The sequence below is a fragment of the Struthio camelus genome, chromosome Z, assembly GCF_040807025.1.
Source record: "Struthio camelus isolate bStrCam1 chromosome Z, bStrCam1.hap1, whole genome shotgun sequence".
NCBI classification, from domain to species: domain Eukaryota; kingdom Metazoa; phylum Chordata; class Aves; order Struthioniformes; family Struthionidae; genus Struthio; species Struthio camelus.
In genome coordinates, this window is record NC_090982.1 from 78199527 (window position 1) to 78214488 (window position 14962).

General features: G+C 55.9%; 1 protein-coding gene across 16 annotated transcripts in view; it reads right to left on the bottom strand.

The window, feature by feature from the left end:
- Positions 1-14962, bottom strand: part of LOC104152004 (ciliary neurotrophic factor receptor subunit alpha) — a 238422-nt gene that overhangs the window by 24176 nt on the left and 199284 nt on the right. For all 16 annotated transcript variants that reach the window (XM_068928278.1, XM_068928274.1, XM_068928283.1 and 13 more), the window contains 2 exons: positions 6311-6428; positions 4953-5119 (listed from right to left, as the gene is read on the bottom strand). In XM_068928278.1, coding sequence (XP_068784379.1) covers positions 4953-5119; positions 6311-6428 — 285 coding nt within the window. The remainder of the gene's footprint in view (positions 1-4952; positions 5120-6310; positions 6429-14962) is intronic.

A 14962-nucleotide genomic window follows, 5' to 3' on the forward strand; every position in this document is an offset into this window, starting at 1 on the left:
GGCATCGGTGGCAGATTTGGCACCCATGTCTGCAAGGCCCCGTCCAAGGCTGCCTTCCTCCTTCTTGGAGCAGCATCCTCTTCTTCTAAACAGCTGTGCCCCATCGCTTCCCAGCAGGGCAGCTCCAAGTGGGAAAAGAAACCCTGTTAATAACCCACCAGCAAAGTCTCCTGGCTCCTTTAGGGCGAAAACTCTGCTCAGTCCCGTGCTGTCCCTTGCTCAGCTCCCTCCTGCATGCATGCCCTGCCTGCAGCACACCGCACCAGCAGCACAGAATAATTAGTGCTACCAGGCTGTTACATTTTTAATGCTGTATGTCTTCTTCTGCTAATTTGCCCCAGGCTCACGCTGGAAGAAACACAGGCATTGCTGAGGTGGGATGCTGGGCTTGGCTTTGCTGTGTGGAGGTGTTGTTTTTCCTGCCTTGCTGAGGGATGCACATGCCATCTGCCTGGCGCTCGGGCTGAAACACAACCAGGGAAGGTGCTGCCAGCTTCCTCCTTGGATGCCGTGCTGGCGTAGGGCTGGGCTGGGTGAGATCCAACACCGAGGCTCCCAAGGCCACCAGGTTTGATAGGTCACGGGCCATGGACAGGGCCACCTTTGTCACCCTGAGGCGGGATGCACCCATGGAAAGGAACAATTCTGCCTGCTCGTACCCATGAATGGAGGGCTGGGGGCCATAAATGTCCCCCCCTTCCTCTGCCTCCAAGCCCTCTCCTCTCCGACCTTCTCTGGCCCCTCTTCCACCTCTTGCCCCAGGGCTGGAGCCCCCCACGTCTGTAAGGCTTTGCATGCTAATGCAGCCTCGCATTCCCCATGCTCACCTCTATTAATATTAATTCCTTTGCATAATTAAGGAAACAATTTCCAGGGGAGAGACAGGAAGGAAGGTAGCCCAGATCTTCCTGTGGGCTAGGAAAGATGGGGGCCAGAGGGGTGCAAAGCCTCTTCCAGCCATCACTGGATATCGAAATGTAGAGTAACTCCTCACAGCTGGCTGCTAATAACCAGCACTGCGCGACCGCCAGCAAAGCATCGGCTCAGGATATCAAAAGAAACTACCAGTCATTTTCCACTCAATTAGAGTTCATCTTCCAAGCGGCCGGGGAAGGGATTTTCTGCTGGAGACTCGAGTGCTGGGGGAAGAGAGGAAGGAAGCAAAACCAAAGGAGGTCAGTTCTTCCCAGGGCTCACTTTGTATTTGGCCCAGGCCTCGCTGGTGGGTGGTCTGATGGGAAAATGATCAGCAGATCTGCTCCTGGCTTCGGTTCAGCCACACTAGGGGCACTGGGGCAGCTATCTCACCACCTGGACGTTCAGCAGGGAGAGCTGCCAACACTACGCTGCTATTGCATTTGCTCCTGGTTGCTCCGTTCCCAACAGGGCATGCGATCAGGGCTGCAAGCTTCGGCAGGGCTCTGGGGTTTAAACTCCGTGTGGAAGAGGACACGGTTTTCTCTAGACTAAGGGAAAGAAAACAAGGCGAGCTCTGGCATCTCAGTGGGGCAGCAAGGCACTGGGGCTTTCGGAGAAGCCCCATGAAGTCACAGGTTGACACTGTTGCTCCGTTTTAGCAGGGCACTGCCCCCCAAGTGATGTTTTTCCTACAGCAAGCCAATGCAATGGTTTTGTCCAAAGAGACTTAGGTTTTTCACACTTCCACCTAGCTGAACAAAACTCAGCACGACTTCAAAGATGAAACCTCAGCCCAGAATTTTACTGCAGCCCAGGCAGAGATCCCCAAGCATCTGCTGGATGCTGGATCCACACTGCTAGAACCCACAGTGACAGGACGGCATCCCTAAGGCTCACACCCTGCACAGCCAGATGCGAAACCTACAGTGAGGTGTCCTACAAGAGAAGCAGAAACATGGAGGGTTTGCACAAGAAGAGCACGCAACTTTGGACTAGTTAGCTGTGCTATTTTCCACCCTAAACAGCCAAGGCAAAATTGCAAGGCAAAATATATTAATACAGTGCATTTGTTTCAACTGAAACCAGCCTCAGGAAGACACAAGAAGAGAAGCAGTTCAAGGTACGTTGCTTCCAGGGTACATTGCTGGTGATTCAAAGCAGCTGAGTTTGTCCCATAATGACTCTGCTAAGCCTGTCGGCTGCCTACTTAAACGCTTAATGACCACTGCATTTGTGCTGCTTACACAGGGAGCTGTAAAAATGACGAGGAAGAGAGAATTTCACAGCTGTGTGGATTTTGGAGATGTTAAGGCCATAAGATATTGAAGTGTTTGTTGAAGCTGACTGGCTCCAGGATGTAGGACACAGCCTTCCTCCCAGCGCCTTGGTGCCGGCTCATCGCTATGGTCTCCAGACGCGTTAGAGCGACACAGCTAGCATCTGCCAAGTGTTGCCTGTTCTCTCCCCTTTTGGGCAGAGCCTTCTGGGTTTTGAAGACACATGCTGCTATTTATCCCAATGAAGAAGACTGAGGACACTTAGAGAGCAGCAGGGCTAGGTTATGGTCCTCTGGGTCCCAGCAGAGTTTATGGACCTGCCCAGAGAAGGCTCTGCCTCTTGCACTGAGGAGTGCAATCTATATGGGGAGTGTCCAATGGGGATGAAGAATAGCCATGTCCTACGTTGCCCACCTCCTTTGCCTGATCCTCACTGCTCACGGCTGTACCTGCCTAGCACTGGGCTTGCCGGCCCCGACATGCTCCTGCGTGCTGCCAAGGGGATGAGGGTCTGGGGAGGGAGATGTCATCTCCCACCACAACCGCCAGGACACATCTGGGCACCCTGCGTCCCTCCCGGCTCCTCAGAAGAGGCAGAGCTATTGCACCCGTGCTGGCCCAGGACAACACTGTCCTCTGTTAACCGGTGCCTCTGATCTGGGCTGAGTTCAGCCTCCGGGGCTGGATCTTGCTTGTGCTAGCGCCAGGATTCACCGTGCTTGCGGCAGGTTGCCGGGTGGTGCTCCCTGGGTGGGTTTCCCTCGTGGGTTGGATGGAGGACAGGCAGATTCCTTCTCCTGAGGAGGTGCCGGTTGTTTTGCTCAGGAGTGGCACCAGACGTGTCAGAAGCCAGGCAGGGCATGGGTGGGAAGCAGATGTTCAGGACAATGCCCTGAACTCCTGGAGGAGGGAATGTGAGGAACTCGGAAAATGCAGGGCTTAATTGCTGCCCTGGGCCCTGCAGGCTGGAGGTTACCTTCGTTTAAGGAGTGTATCTATCTTCCACAAAGACTGCAATTTCCATTTAAAGACACCCAAGTGACTGAGACTCCACCACTTCCCTGGTAAGCTCCTTCCCTTGCTATCAACACTCGCAACGCACCGAAGAATACAAGTTTCGAATTTGGGCCGCAACTGTGGGAACACAAAAAGACAATCCCTGCTCCAAAATAACACCTGCATACTGTTCAGAGCTGTTACATTTTCCAGAATTTGGGGTAGAAAGGGAAAATCTGTTTTTGGTGCCAGACAAAACAGCAGTGGAACTCCTCTTCCTGCGCTCGGGTACTTCCACCTGCTCAGGACTGGCCCATGCACCTCATCTAAGGCATCGCCTGAACCCTGGCTGAATTTCTAGGCTTTGCTTGTTTGCTTTTGTGGTCCAGTAATTGCCACATAAAGCCAACAAACTATTTTTCTACTTGTTCCTGAACTCTGCTCTCTCCCATTCTCCTGTTTTTTGAGAACACAGTCTGGTCGTGGTAAAGCAGCCTGCTGCAGCATCCTCCTTTGACTAGCTTTAATCTGGCTTTGGCCAGTGGTAAAAACCATGTGCCTAGCTTCCTGCTTTGCCATGCTTTTCATTTTAATTGCTTGGTTCATGATGGTCCATCACAGTCAGAGGTATCAGCAACAGAGCCGAACTATGCCAGCTTGGGAAGGGCTTGGAGATAACGCACCACAGCAAAGCTGCTGTATCTTCTGAGCTATCTGTTATTGCACTGAATTTGTTATCGCTGTCCTGCATAGCTCTGCTGAGCACTTACACTCTGGGCTACCGTGCAAAGTCGGACAGGTCCATGAGAGCCACAGTAGTGGGGCCAGAAAGTTTGTGACTATATGCCAAGCTCCTGCCCGGAGAACGGGGCTCCTCTCAAATCCTGTGGGAGGAGGTTTGAGCTGCCAGCTTGCCCAGGGTCTCCTCATAGCGTGTGAGCAGCCAGCTGCATAGCATGTGACAGGACATCTGCTCCCCAACTCAGGGAGCATGGTGGTGTGAAGGGGGTGAAGAGGAGTTCTAGGAGCAGGTTAGGTAAGTGCTGCTGGAGGAAGATTTTAGGAAGGTTCATCCTGCCTAGGGATGGGAAGAATAGGATGAGATATTTTAATTTCTCTTCTAATTCCCATGATTTAGCTTCCAGGACAAACATCAAACCTCTCTTTTATGAACACTAAGAGGGGCAAAAAGGAAAACGCCATCTGAAGAACCACAATTTTCATAGCCCTCTCCCTGGATACTTTGCAGCCGCTTCCCCAACCGCCAAGCAAGAAGATGCTCTGCAGTTCCACAAGAGCTGGACCATCAGAGACAGGATCAGGCAGGGTGCCAGGCAACAAACAGGACCAGCACGAGGGCTGCCCACACGTGTCCTGCCTTGCTCCCCTGGGTGCCATCATCTGCCTTGCTCCCCTGGGTCCCAAGGTGGGAACGAGCCTGTGGCTCCTAAACCAAGCACCCATAAGAGTACCAGTGCCATTTAGTAGGAGCAACTTTCTTGTAGCAAAGCCCAAATACCACCATCCCTTCTATGCTTAGGTGGTTACAGCAGGACCGGGAGACTCAACGGGGCATCGGCAGGGGTGGGAGGGGCCAGTGTGGCTTGAACCCCGGCTCCACCTTATGCACAGAGAGGTAGAGGATCCATCTGGAGAGCCTACCCCTTTCCCTGGCCCGTTTCTCCAGTGGGTGATGCTATGTGCAGAGCAAGCTAACCCCAATACTGGCTTGGAGAAGCCAGTTCCTGCCGCGGAAGTTACCTATGGCGAACTCGTCAAAGGTGAGAGTGGTGGAGTTTTTGCCCAGAGCATTCGTGACTGTCAAAGTCACCTTGTACTTCACCGTCGAGAAGAGCTGGAGGTATCTGATGTGACACCTATTTTTGGGAAAGGCGTCCTTCTCGCAGACCATCTCTCTCGTGCCATGTCTGGAAAGCAGGGATGAGAAGAGCTGTTACCTACTGACTACTGCTCAGGGATGGGGATACACCTCCCCACACAGATGGGTAGAGGAAGCGCAACAGCCGGTCCTGGGAGCAACTGCGGACACTGGCCTTGCTGTGCAAACTTCTGCTTCCAGGGCTCAGACACACTCCTTCGGCTGAGCAGAAACCCGGGCCTGGCTGAGCATAGCTCTTCACAGACTCGAGCCCCACCTGGGTCCCTCTTGACTTTATCAGGATTCTATTCTCCACCCGCTGCCTCCACCAGCAGCATTGTGTCCCCTTCTGCCTGAGGTCACCGTGTGCCACACCAGCTCCACAGCCAAAGGGGCACTTTCCTCCTGAAGGAGAATTTCCCAGGCTCGCACGTGCCCCTCGTAAGGGTATGTTTTATCCTAGTTGGAAGCCTACACAGAGACTGGGGCTAACACCTTCCTGCTGGCCCCAAGCAATGTCTCCTGCTGCTCTTCCACCCACCTCACCGCAAGGAGAAGACCCTGCCGGGATTGCGATTGGCTCTGCCTTTGATGTACTTTCTTCTGGAATAACTAGCCCCAAAAGCTAACACAAGGCACCATCCTAGATACAGGTCGTGCCAGGACCAGGGCCTTCAGGGCTGAGGACTCTGCACCCCCTTCCCACCTCCTTTTTCTCCATGAGTAGTGCTGTGATGGTGAGGCAAGTCCTCAAAGAAGGAGAGACCTGGATCCTTCCAGATGAGCTACAGCAGAGAGGCAACACCATAATATGGCCAATACTGGGGAAGGGACATTGCTGCTGCCTGACTGCAGCTGGCATATAGCAGAAGGGAGCAGGGCTGTGCCAAATGCGCCCAAGAGCAGGGAAGAGCAGGCATAACCTCCACCAAAGTCAGGCAGTGCAGAGATAATGGACCTGGTGGGCATGGAAAGGGGACCCGGCAGTTTGGGGCTTCAGCAGTCCCCTCTGGGAAATGGGAACTTTCTTAGGATAAAGCCCCAGTGGCAAGCAGCCAGTTTGGATGTCTCTGAAGCATCCTTCCCCTGGCGCATTTTTGGGACAACAGCCCCATACACTGAGTCTGGATCAGACCCAATGCCCCAAGACTTCACGGCACTGCTTGAGACCTGCTCCAGCCGCTGGAGAGCAAATGCTCACTCTGCTTGTAGCCTGGTCCTTCCTTACCAAGGCACTTACATGACGGAGATGTTGAAGGAGTTGGGGATGTAGGTGGGACTGGGCAAGTGCCAGCTGCAGTAGAAACCCTTTGGGTAGTTGTTGGACCGGCACATCAGCACTGGCTCCTTCGGGGGGGCTGCCAGGAAACAGAGAAAGAAGAATTACTGACCTCGTTGAGGTTGGGTTGATCACCAGCTCCTAAACAACAGGATGTCCCTCCACCCCCGACAGCTGGAAGCTGGGGCGATGAGGCTTGCAAGGGGAGCTCAGGCTGTTTGATCAACTGATTGAAGCATCCGGATGCAGTCAGAGATGGGCAACAGGATGAGAGGGGTCCTTGGGGCTGGCCATTCTTGCGCTTTCACTGCTGGCATCCTGGCATGGAAATGCAAGCAGAGAGATGCCACAGTCCAGGAACTGTGCCCCATATCAGTCACCAGGACCCAAGAGGAGGCATATTCCCACATGCCATTTAAGCCAGCTCAAACTGCAAGCGTGACCTTGGGGGCATGAGAAGGGCATCACCTTTGCCACAAGTCTGCCAGTCAGGTCCACCATGACAGAGTTAGCCATGCCGCTGCCTTACCACAGCACAGATTGTGAGGTTGGGCCTGAATTGTGGCTTCAGGGAGGATGAGTCACGGTTCATGCCCGACTCCTGGCAGAAACTGCCCCTGCCAACCCATCTGTACCAGTTCAATGAACTGAGGGAGTAACGGTAGCAGTTGGAGACAACCGAGCCACATCATAACCTGTGTACCTTTGGCTCCTTGATCGTCTAAGCTGCCTGGCTACTTGGGGTGGGTTCAGCCCTTGCCTTGGGCTAGGCTGTCCACAGTAGCTCACATTCTCTCTTGGCAGGTCACCAGCTCAGACGAAATAAGGTGGTGTCAGAGGAGATGGGCAGGTATTGGGGGAAGTTGTCTTCCAGGTTGCTACAGAGATTGGAAGGAGGTCCTGTTCTCTTAACCATGTTAAGCTAAGGTGCTCACAGCTTTCTCAGTCATGTCTCTGGGAAGTGAAAAGCTTCTTATTGTGGGACGATCCTCAAAAGGACCAAAGATCCTTTAAAGAATAGCGGACGATCACTCAGAGCAAGACTGGCAGGAACAGCCTGAAACCAGCAGAGGAAATTCAGCTCTGCAGGAGGACTTGCCGGTGATAATGCTTTCAGCAGCAAGGCAGAGCATCACATTCCCATCCTGCAGATGGAGACAGCCCTGCCACCCAGGAGACGTAGAAGCAACCAGAGATGGGACAAAAGCACAGAGCGGGGAGCAGCCTGCTCCTGGACTTGTCAGTAAGTCCTACAGAACTGTGGGATGTCTCTGTCAGATGCTGAGGGCTGGTGCATGCAGGAGGATGAAATCTGATGCCTTTTAGCTGATAAACTTTTGCCCTTGTAGGTTCGTAAAACAGTATCTGGACTGGGACTGAAGGCAGCTCTTCTTAGTACGTGGACACGGGATGCAGAGATCAGGAACCCAGGGGAGCCACTGCCAAGTTCCTTCCTACAGGGCGTGTGAGGGCAAGTCATGAGTCCCACAGAGCCGTGGGCAGCATGCAGCTATGGGGCAGCCTCTGTGGATTTTGGTGTAGGGAAATCCTGCCAGAACTATTTCCCTTTGGGGCTGCCATGTGCAAGTGGTAGCCATGCACAGCCCCAAGTAGGTAAGTGCACACCTACCTAACACCTAACGCCTCTTCTGCATGCCGTGCCAGAGAAAGCAAGCTGGCTAAGGGCTTGCTCCCCCTTCCCTAGGAGCCACGTCGGTGAGCCAGCAGCACTGGGAGCGCGCCAAAGCCTCAAGACATCAGTGTAAAATACGACATCTCTAGGGCTCTGCAGCCACATCTGTGCAAATCATCAGCGTAGAGCGCAAGCCTGCAGAGCTGCCTGTCTCTTGGCGGCTCTCTCGCTGGCCCGCTTATACACAGCCCAGGCCTCGCTGGTGTAACAACAGTGGAGGAGACTGCTTTCCTTTGCTCAGCCAGGGCAGAGCAGAGCCCCGAGGGGAAATCACACCCTGATCACACTCTCCGGAGAGCAGCCCGAGTGGTACGAGCCAGAGTGCCATGAGTGCAGACTTCCCCTTGCCCTTCCCAGGACTCCCGGGACAGGCAGCCAGGATCCCGACTCAGCACTGCACAGCAGAGCTCACCCCAGGGTACCCCGGGGCCAGCAACCACCCAGCAAACCACCATGGGCCTTGCTAGCGAAATGTTCTGGGGGTGCCGCGGCATCCAGCTACAGCACTCTGCTGCGAGTCACGTAGGGAAACTGAGGCACAGGCAGGGGCTTGCCTGCATGCCATCAGCACGGCCTGTGGAGGGAGCTAGGCTGAACACCACGCAACAGGAGACAAAAATGCAGCAGAGGCACTCAGCAGGGAGAGGAAGGGGGGGCCGGGGAGGGAGACGAGCCTGCTCTGATATGAGATGCGTGTTCCTCCTAATGGCTATTTCAGCCTTCAGATGGCAGACGAAGGCCAGAGCCTGGGTAATGAGCCTCTCAGCTAAATTATTCAAGCAGACCCTCCGCAGCAAAACCGGGCGTCTAATCGCAAGGCCAGAGACAGCGGCTTGCTCCCTGGTACAGCTCCATCCTCCTCCTCCTCCTTGCCGTGAGCTCCCTGACGCCTTCTCCACCCCGGGAAGCCGCCCAGCGGGGTGAGCCAGGACAGCGGGGCCGCATCGCCCTTCCCGGGGTACACACGAGGGGGTGCGGCTGCCCCAGGGAGGTGTTTCGGAGGGGTGAAGGGGTGTAGGAGATTTGGGGCCAGCCTTAAAACGTGCGAGCGACCGCGTGGTGGCAGTGTGGCCTAGCAGCGGCGCTCACCCACCTGGCACCGAGGAACCGGGATGGGGGCTGGAAGCGGGCCACGGCGGGCGATGCTGCTGAGGATGCTGCGACGAGCCTCTGCCCCACCGCCATCTCCCTCCTCTCCCGCCGTACCACAGCGCAGCTCCCTGCCGCCCTGCACGCCGCCCTCCCTGCCCACGGCGAGCCCCTCTCCTCCTCCAGCGTGGGAGAGGAGGGATGGGGACGGGGGGGGGGACTGCTGCTCTGCACAGCAGGTGACAGAGCCGCTCACGCCCGGTCGTCCTGCGGGCCACCAGGAAGGAGCTGGGGACCTGGCTAGGGACGGCCAAGGCTTCAGAGACCCTCGGGCATCCCCGGAGCCTTGCACAGCCCAGCCCGAGGGGGAGGCGCTGCTCTGGGAAGCTGCCTCAGTGCCTGCCCTGCCCCTCAGCTGCGATTAGCCCGTCTAAGGATAATTTATCCCCGTTGTCTCCGCTGTGATGCCGGATCCGGCTCTTGGCAATCTGTGCTAAGTCCTCTGCCCACGGAGGCCCGGCATCAGGCCTGTGCCTCCCGTTCTCTTCCCAGGGAAAAGAGGGAACCTCCCAATTCCCACTCAGCAGGAGCCTTCAAAAGTGCCCTCATTTCCACATCAAATGCCTTGAAGATCCTGTCCACCGAGCTGAGATCGGGGCCCCAAATGCAGCCCCCAAACCCTGTGTTTGCGGCACGCTCCCGCTGCGGCTATCCTGCCCTGTGCCACCGTGCTGCACCCTGTGCATGGCGGAGAGGGTACCTGGGGACAGAGAGCAGGAGGAAACGCTCAAGAGATGGAGGGACAGGGGCTGCAGCCAATTTAGTCTGTCCCTGTGTGCTGCAAACAGCAGCAACACCCAGAGGAGCTGCCCAGGGAAAAATAATCCCTCGCTCTCCTAAGCCATGCGGGGGGGTTCAGGCTGCAGAAACAGGAGGCTACATCCTCTCCTCGTCCCGCTGCTTCAGCCCACGCCGGCACCCAGAGCTCTCTGCAGCAGACGGACCCGGTGCAGGGATGTCCCGGCCGGGTAGGTGACGGCACCTGAACAGGTCCGCGTGTGCAAACACGGCAGCGGCACTGCACAATATCTCCTTTGCTAAGAAGTTGCTGGATGTTTCTCATGAGATGTTTGGCCTCTTTTGGGGCTCGGCTCTTCTCAGAAGCACCAGAGCGTCGGGAGGGAAGCTGCCCAGGCTGTTCCTGCTGCGGTGCCAGGAGGGACATGAGGCCTGGCCGCGTGGCCGTGACCACCTTCTCTGAGCTGGCGGCAGGGTCCCCGTCTTCCCAAGGCGATGTCTCTCTCCCTGTCACTGAAGGAGAAGGCTCTCGGTGGCTTGCCAGCATGGCTCATCCTGCCCATCAAAGGCTCTCAAAGAGAGAAAATAAAATAACAGGCTCCGATCGATCGTGCGCTCCGTAATGCTGTCTTTGGAGCTGGGCCAGGCTGCCAGGCCGTTTGAGAGAGCAAGGAAGGCAGCTAAGGAAAACAAAGCCATCAAGGGGGCACTAAAGGCTTTTTCTGCCCCGAGCTCCATGGAGGGCTTTGGGCAGCGCTCCCGGGTGTGCAGTCTCCCTTGGGTGGGCTTGGGAGCTGCCGGGGGCGGACAAGGCGAGCTGAGGCGCACGGGCTGCGCCAGGGCATCCCTCTCCAGCCTGGCGCAGCTGGGAAGGAGGGATGACGGGGCTGGAGACCTCCGGCAGCCTGCACCCTGTTTCCCAACCCGGGAAGCGGCCGTGGTGCTTCCCGCGACTGCACCGCGATCGCTGAATCCACGCTGGCTGCTCTCCAGCTCCAGCCTTCTTCATGCCACTGGGATGACGGCTGGCTCTCAGCCCCTGGGACCCTGGGGACAGCCCAAGAAACATGTAGCTCTGCAGGCTGGGGATGGCCTGGCCACGAGAGCCAGCGCGCCCGCAGCCGTCCGCTGTCCAGCATCCACTCAAACGCGTGGGGCACTTCTCCGAGGGATGCCGACTGTGCATGACCTCCCTAATCCGAGCAAATATTTACTTCTCTGTCGCCTTGTGGAGCTGCTGAACTCCATCAAGGCAGAGCTCCTCTTCTTCGGTTGCAAACAGCGCCTGCCCTCGCTAATCTGTCTATTAACCTCCCGCATGGCAGGAAGCCACTTCTTCCACGTGCTCTGCTGACATCCTCTCTGCAAACCCAGGGTGTTTCGTGCCCAGGCCACAGCTGCCTCCAAGCATCCTTTCCCCCTCTGCTCGCGCTCCAACCAGCCCTGCAGCAAAAGCCTTGCAAAAGTGCAAAGGGAGGAAAATCTGTGCCAGACCCGGAGCTGTCTCGCACCGACCGGGCCACTCGCAAGCCGTGCAATGCTTGCAGAGCACAGGCAGGCAGCAAAATCCGGTCCCAGGGTCATCCTCTCTGCATGTCCTGCAGAAGACATTTGGCAGGGACAGGGTCGGCTTTCCCACCACCCCGCGCTTTACATCCCTTTGCTCGCTGTCTCTCTGTCTTGCTGGAATTGGCTGTTGTTTAATCAGTGCCGGCACTCTCCACTCAGCTGGAGAGAGCACAGCTAACAGCCCTCGAGGAAGAAAGCAGCCCTGGATGCACCGGCACAAAGACAGATTTTTTTTGTCTCTCTCTCCCCATCTCTAAAGCCCAATTGTCTTTGTACCCTGAGTCCCACTGTGCAGGGAAAAAGTGTAACCAATCCATTTTAGAAACCACTAAAAATGATCTACAGTAGCTTTTCCTAGCCCTGCTAGGTCATGAGATAATGGACATTAAAATTGTGGCATTTTTATATATAGAAAAGTTATTTTAGGTCATTTTTAGAGGTTTCTGAAATGGATCAGTTATAATTTTCCTCTCCTGCTGAGGGTTGAGTGTACTAAAGATGCCTCACTCCACAGGTGGAGGGACACAAAAAATAGTACCAATAAAAGTTTTAAGAGGCCTCTAAAACACTTCTGTAGGAGGTATTTCTTCTGTTTCACTTGGGGCACGTTCAGGCCCCGGGCTGATGAGGGATACCGATTTTACAGTGCGCTCACGGGATGACCTGCATAACTCATCAACCCGAACACGTGCCAATAAAACCTCCAGAGCCCATGACAGCATCGTGTACTCGCTCCAAGGCTACAGACGCTGTCCACCCCGCATGCGCGCACGCACTCGCGCAGGCCCCCCCGGCGCGGGGGTCGACCCCAAAGCTGGCCGAGGCTGCTCTCCCACCAGACATCCGCTCCGGTGACGTTATTACCATCCCTTGCCCCTGCATCTTTCAGGGCAGGATCAGCGCCCCGTGCCCTGCCTGTATCTAACGTGCCGGTAAAGTTTCCCATGTCCTCCGCCGGTGACTGATTTCGGAGCATTGCCATGGGGATGCTCTTGGTTGCAGCCTTGGACAACTCGCCCTCCTCCATGGCCGCAGAGACCAGGCGGTCCCTTCTTTGCAGGGGTCCCTTGCACATTTGAAGGCTGTGAGCACGTGCAGTGAAAAAATGCATCCAAGTAGCTGAAAGAAGTTGCAGATGCTGGAGGGCATAACCGGGATCGACCTCAGCCTGGAGTCCAGCCCTGAACGCTCGGGCGCGTAACATCTGCACGGAGGTGTCGCCACTCTGTGCAAAAGCAGCACGTAGAGCACATCTGCGCGCACAGCTACACAGATCCTTTTGTTACGCGCACACCCCACTGCTGTCCCTGTCCGCCACTGTAACACCGGCTGCAAACACAATGTATTATTTATCTAAATGCAGCTTTTCTAAAAACTGCCTGGGTACAACAGGCTGGTAGGAAACAACAACAACAAACCTATGAATAAATCATATTTCCACTGCCTGGCAGATACGGGGAGCATCTGTCCACCTGATAGTGCCTTCTGCCTGGAAACTCCCGTGCTGGCAGCAGGGAGACTATTGCCAGGGACGGTCCCTTCCACGGCCCCAAACATCAGGACGCAGCCGTGCAGAGCTGGAGACACAGAGGAAGGTGAAGCTCTGATTTTGCTTGTCTTTGCTCTGCTACCCCTTGTCTGGGCTGTTCTCGGGGCAGGGGTCTAGGAGGGCCAGGAGGGCGAGGGCTCAGTGAAGGTGCAGAGCCCTAGCACCCAGCAGGTGGTACCGAAGGGCAGGCGATGCCAGTTAACGTTTCTGCAAGGGCTTGGGAGCCCTGGCTGCACTCTGGGAACTTCAGTGTTTATAGCCGCTGCTTTTCCAAGAGGGATTTTGCAAGCTTTTTTTAAAAATTAATGCGGCAAATGTCACTCGAGAGAGACACTCTCGAGAGTCACTTGAGAGCCCAAGGGCATGGGGGGAGTGATGGGCTCATCCCCGATGGGCCTCCTGGGTGACCCCGCTCAGCCAGCGCCTAGCCCAGCCCTGCAGCCCTCGTGCAGCAGCACTGGTGCACGCACAAGGCTCCCAGCCACTCTCCCCCAGGAGTTCCCGAGTTGGCCCGGGGACACTGCGGCCGTGCCCATGCTCTCTGCAGAGATCCTCTGCTCGGGTTCGGGTGAGACATCACCTTCCTGCCAAAGTTGGAGCTGGGAACATAACGGTGACAGAGCCTGAAGGACCACAGAGCCCCTTAGTGGGGCGACCAGCCTGGGTGGGGGGCCACAGCAGCTGTAAGCAAAGTCCCCCCTGTCCCCACTGCGATCCAGGAGTCACTTCTCCAGCCTCAACGAGCAAGAATTTATTCCCCAGAAGGAGCCGAATAAAAGGGTGGACTCAGCAAAAGATAAATTTCTTAAAGGCCCTGTTTTAAACTGATTAGGGCTCATAAACCAAGCTATGGATTTTCTCATTTCCCTTGCAGAAAATCCAGCACGCGCGTCGAGAGGCAGCGCTGTAAATTTGGGGGAAGAGACGCACAGCATTACTCATACATAACAAAGAGTTTAGAGCCCTGCTTCGAGCACAAATCTCAGTGCAAACTCCTAGCCCTAAATGCCACCTCTCAGCAGGTTCGCGTGATAATAGGATTGCTGGAGTTTGCTTCACCCCGTGCCAGCCAAAGCCGTGCTCTTCACCGCGCAACAGAGGAGCTCTTCAAACCCAGCGGCTCTTGAGCCTCCGAGCAGTTCGCAGAAGAGCCTGGCGAAGCAGCGAGGAAAGAGCAAGTTGGTGAGAAGGGCTCCCGTGACTGTGGGCAAGGGATGTGGGCTGGCTAAGGCGGCAGCCCCCCTTGGAGGTGCTCTCCGAGGTGCGGGATGCTGCGGGAAGGCGATTTAGGCAGGGCTAGCTGAAGCCATCCTATGCCCACGGCACACCGCCCCTGCTCGCTCTTCAGCTGTCTCGGAGACCAGGCTCCTTCCCGCAGAGCTGGGCACAGGGCGGCTGGGGCTGCCGTTCGCCCCGACGCAGAAGGGAGGGATCCCGGAGAGCACCGGCCGGAGGGTGCTGGTGGTGGAAGGAGGGACCCCGAAGGACAAGGTGTTGCAGGCAAGCGTCTACGGCAGGAGCCAGCTGGCACAGGGAACGTCCCTGCCTCCGCAAAGGCAGACGGCCACTCCAAGCCAACCCATCGGAAACCAAAGAGCAGCTTTGCTCCGAAACAGTATTAAATATTGAACAAAGGAAAGCAAATCTGTTATCTGGGATAATTGGGAGTAAATAAAACATTTAACCAAACCAAATGCAGCTGTTTCAACTTGGAGCTGACACAACAGCAGGGAAGCCAGCTCAGCTACTCCGTGTCCTTGTTATGGCAGCTGATTACTGTTTCGGGTATAATGGTAGCACCACGAGGCCTCGGACACAGACACGGCCCTTGGCGCATGGTGCTGCATGCTCGCGAGGGACAGACATAGGTGGACCAAAACGGCAGGGCATGGGAGTGAGGAAAGCACGTGGGGTA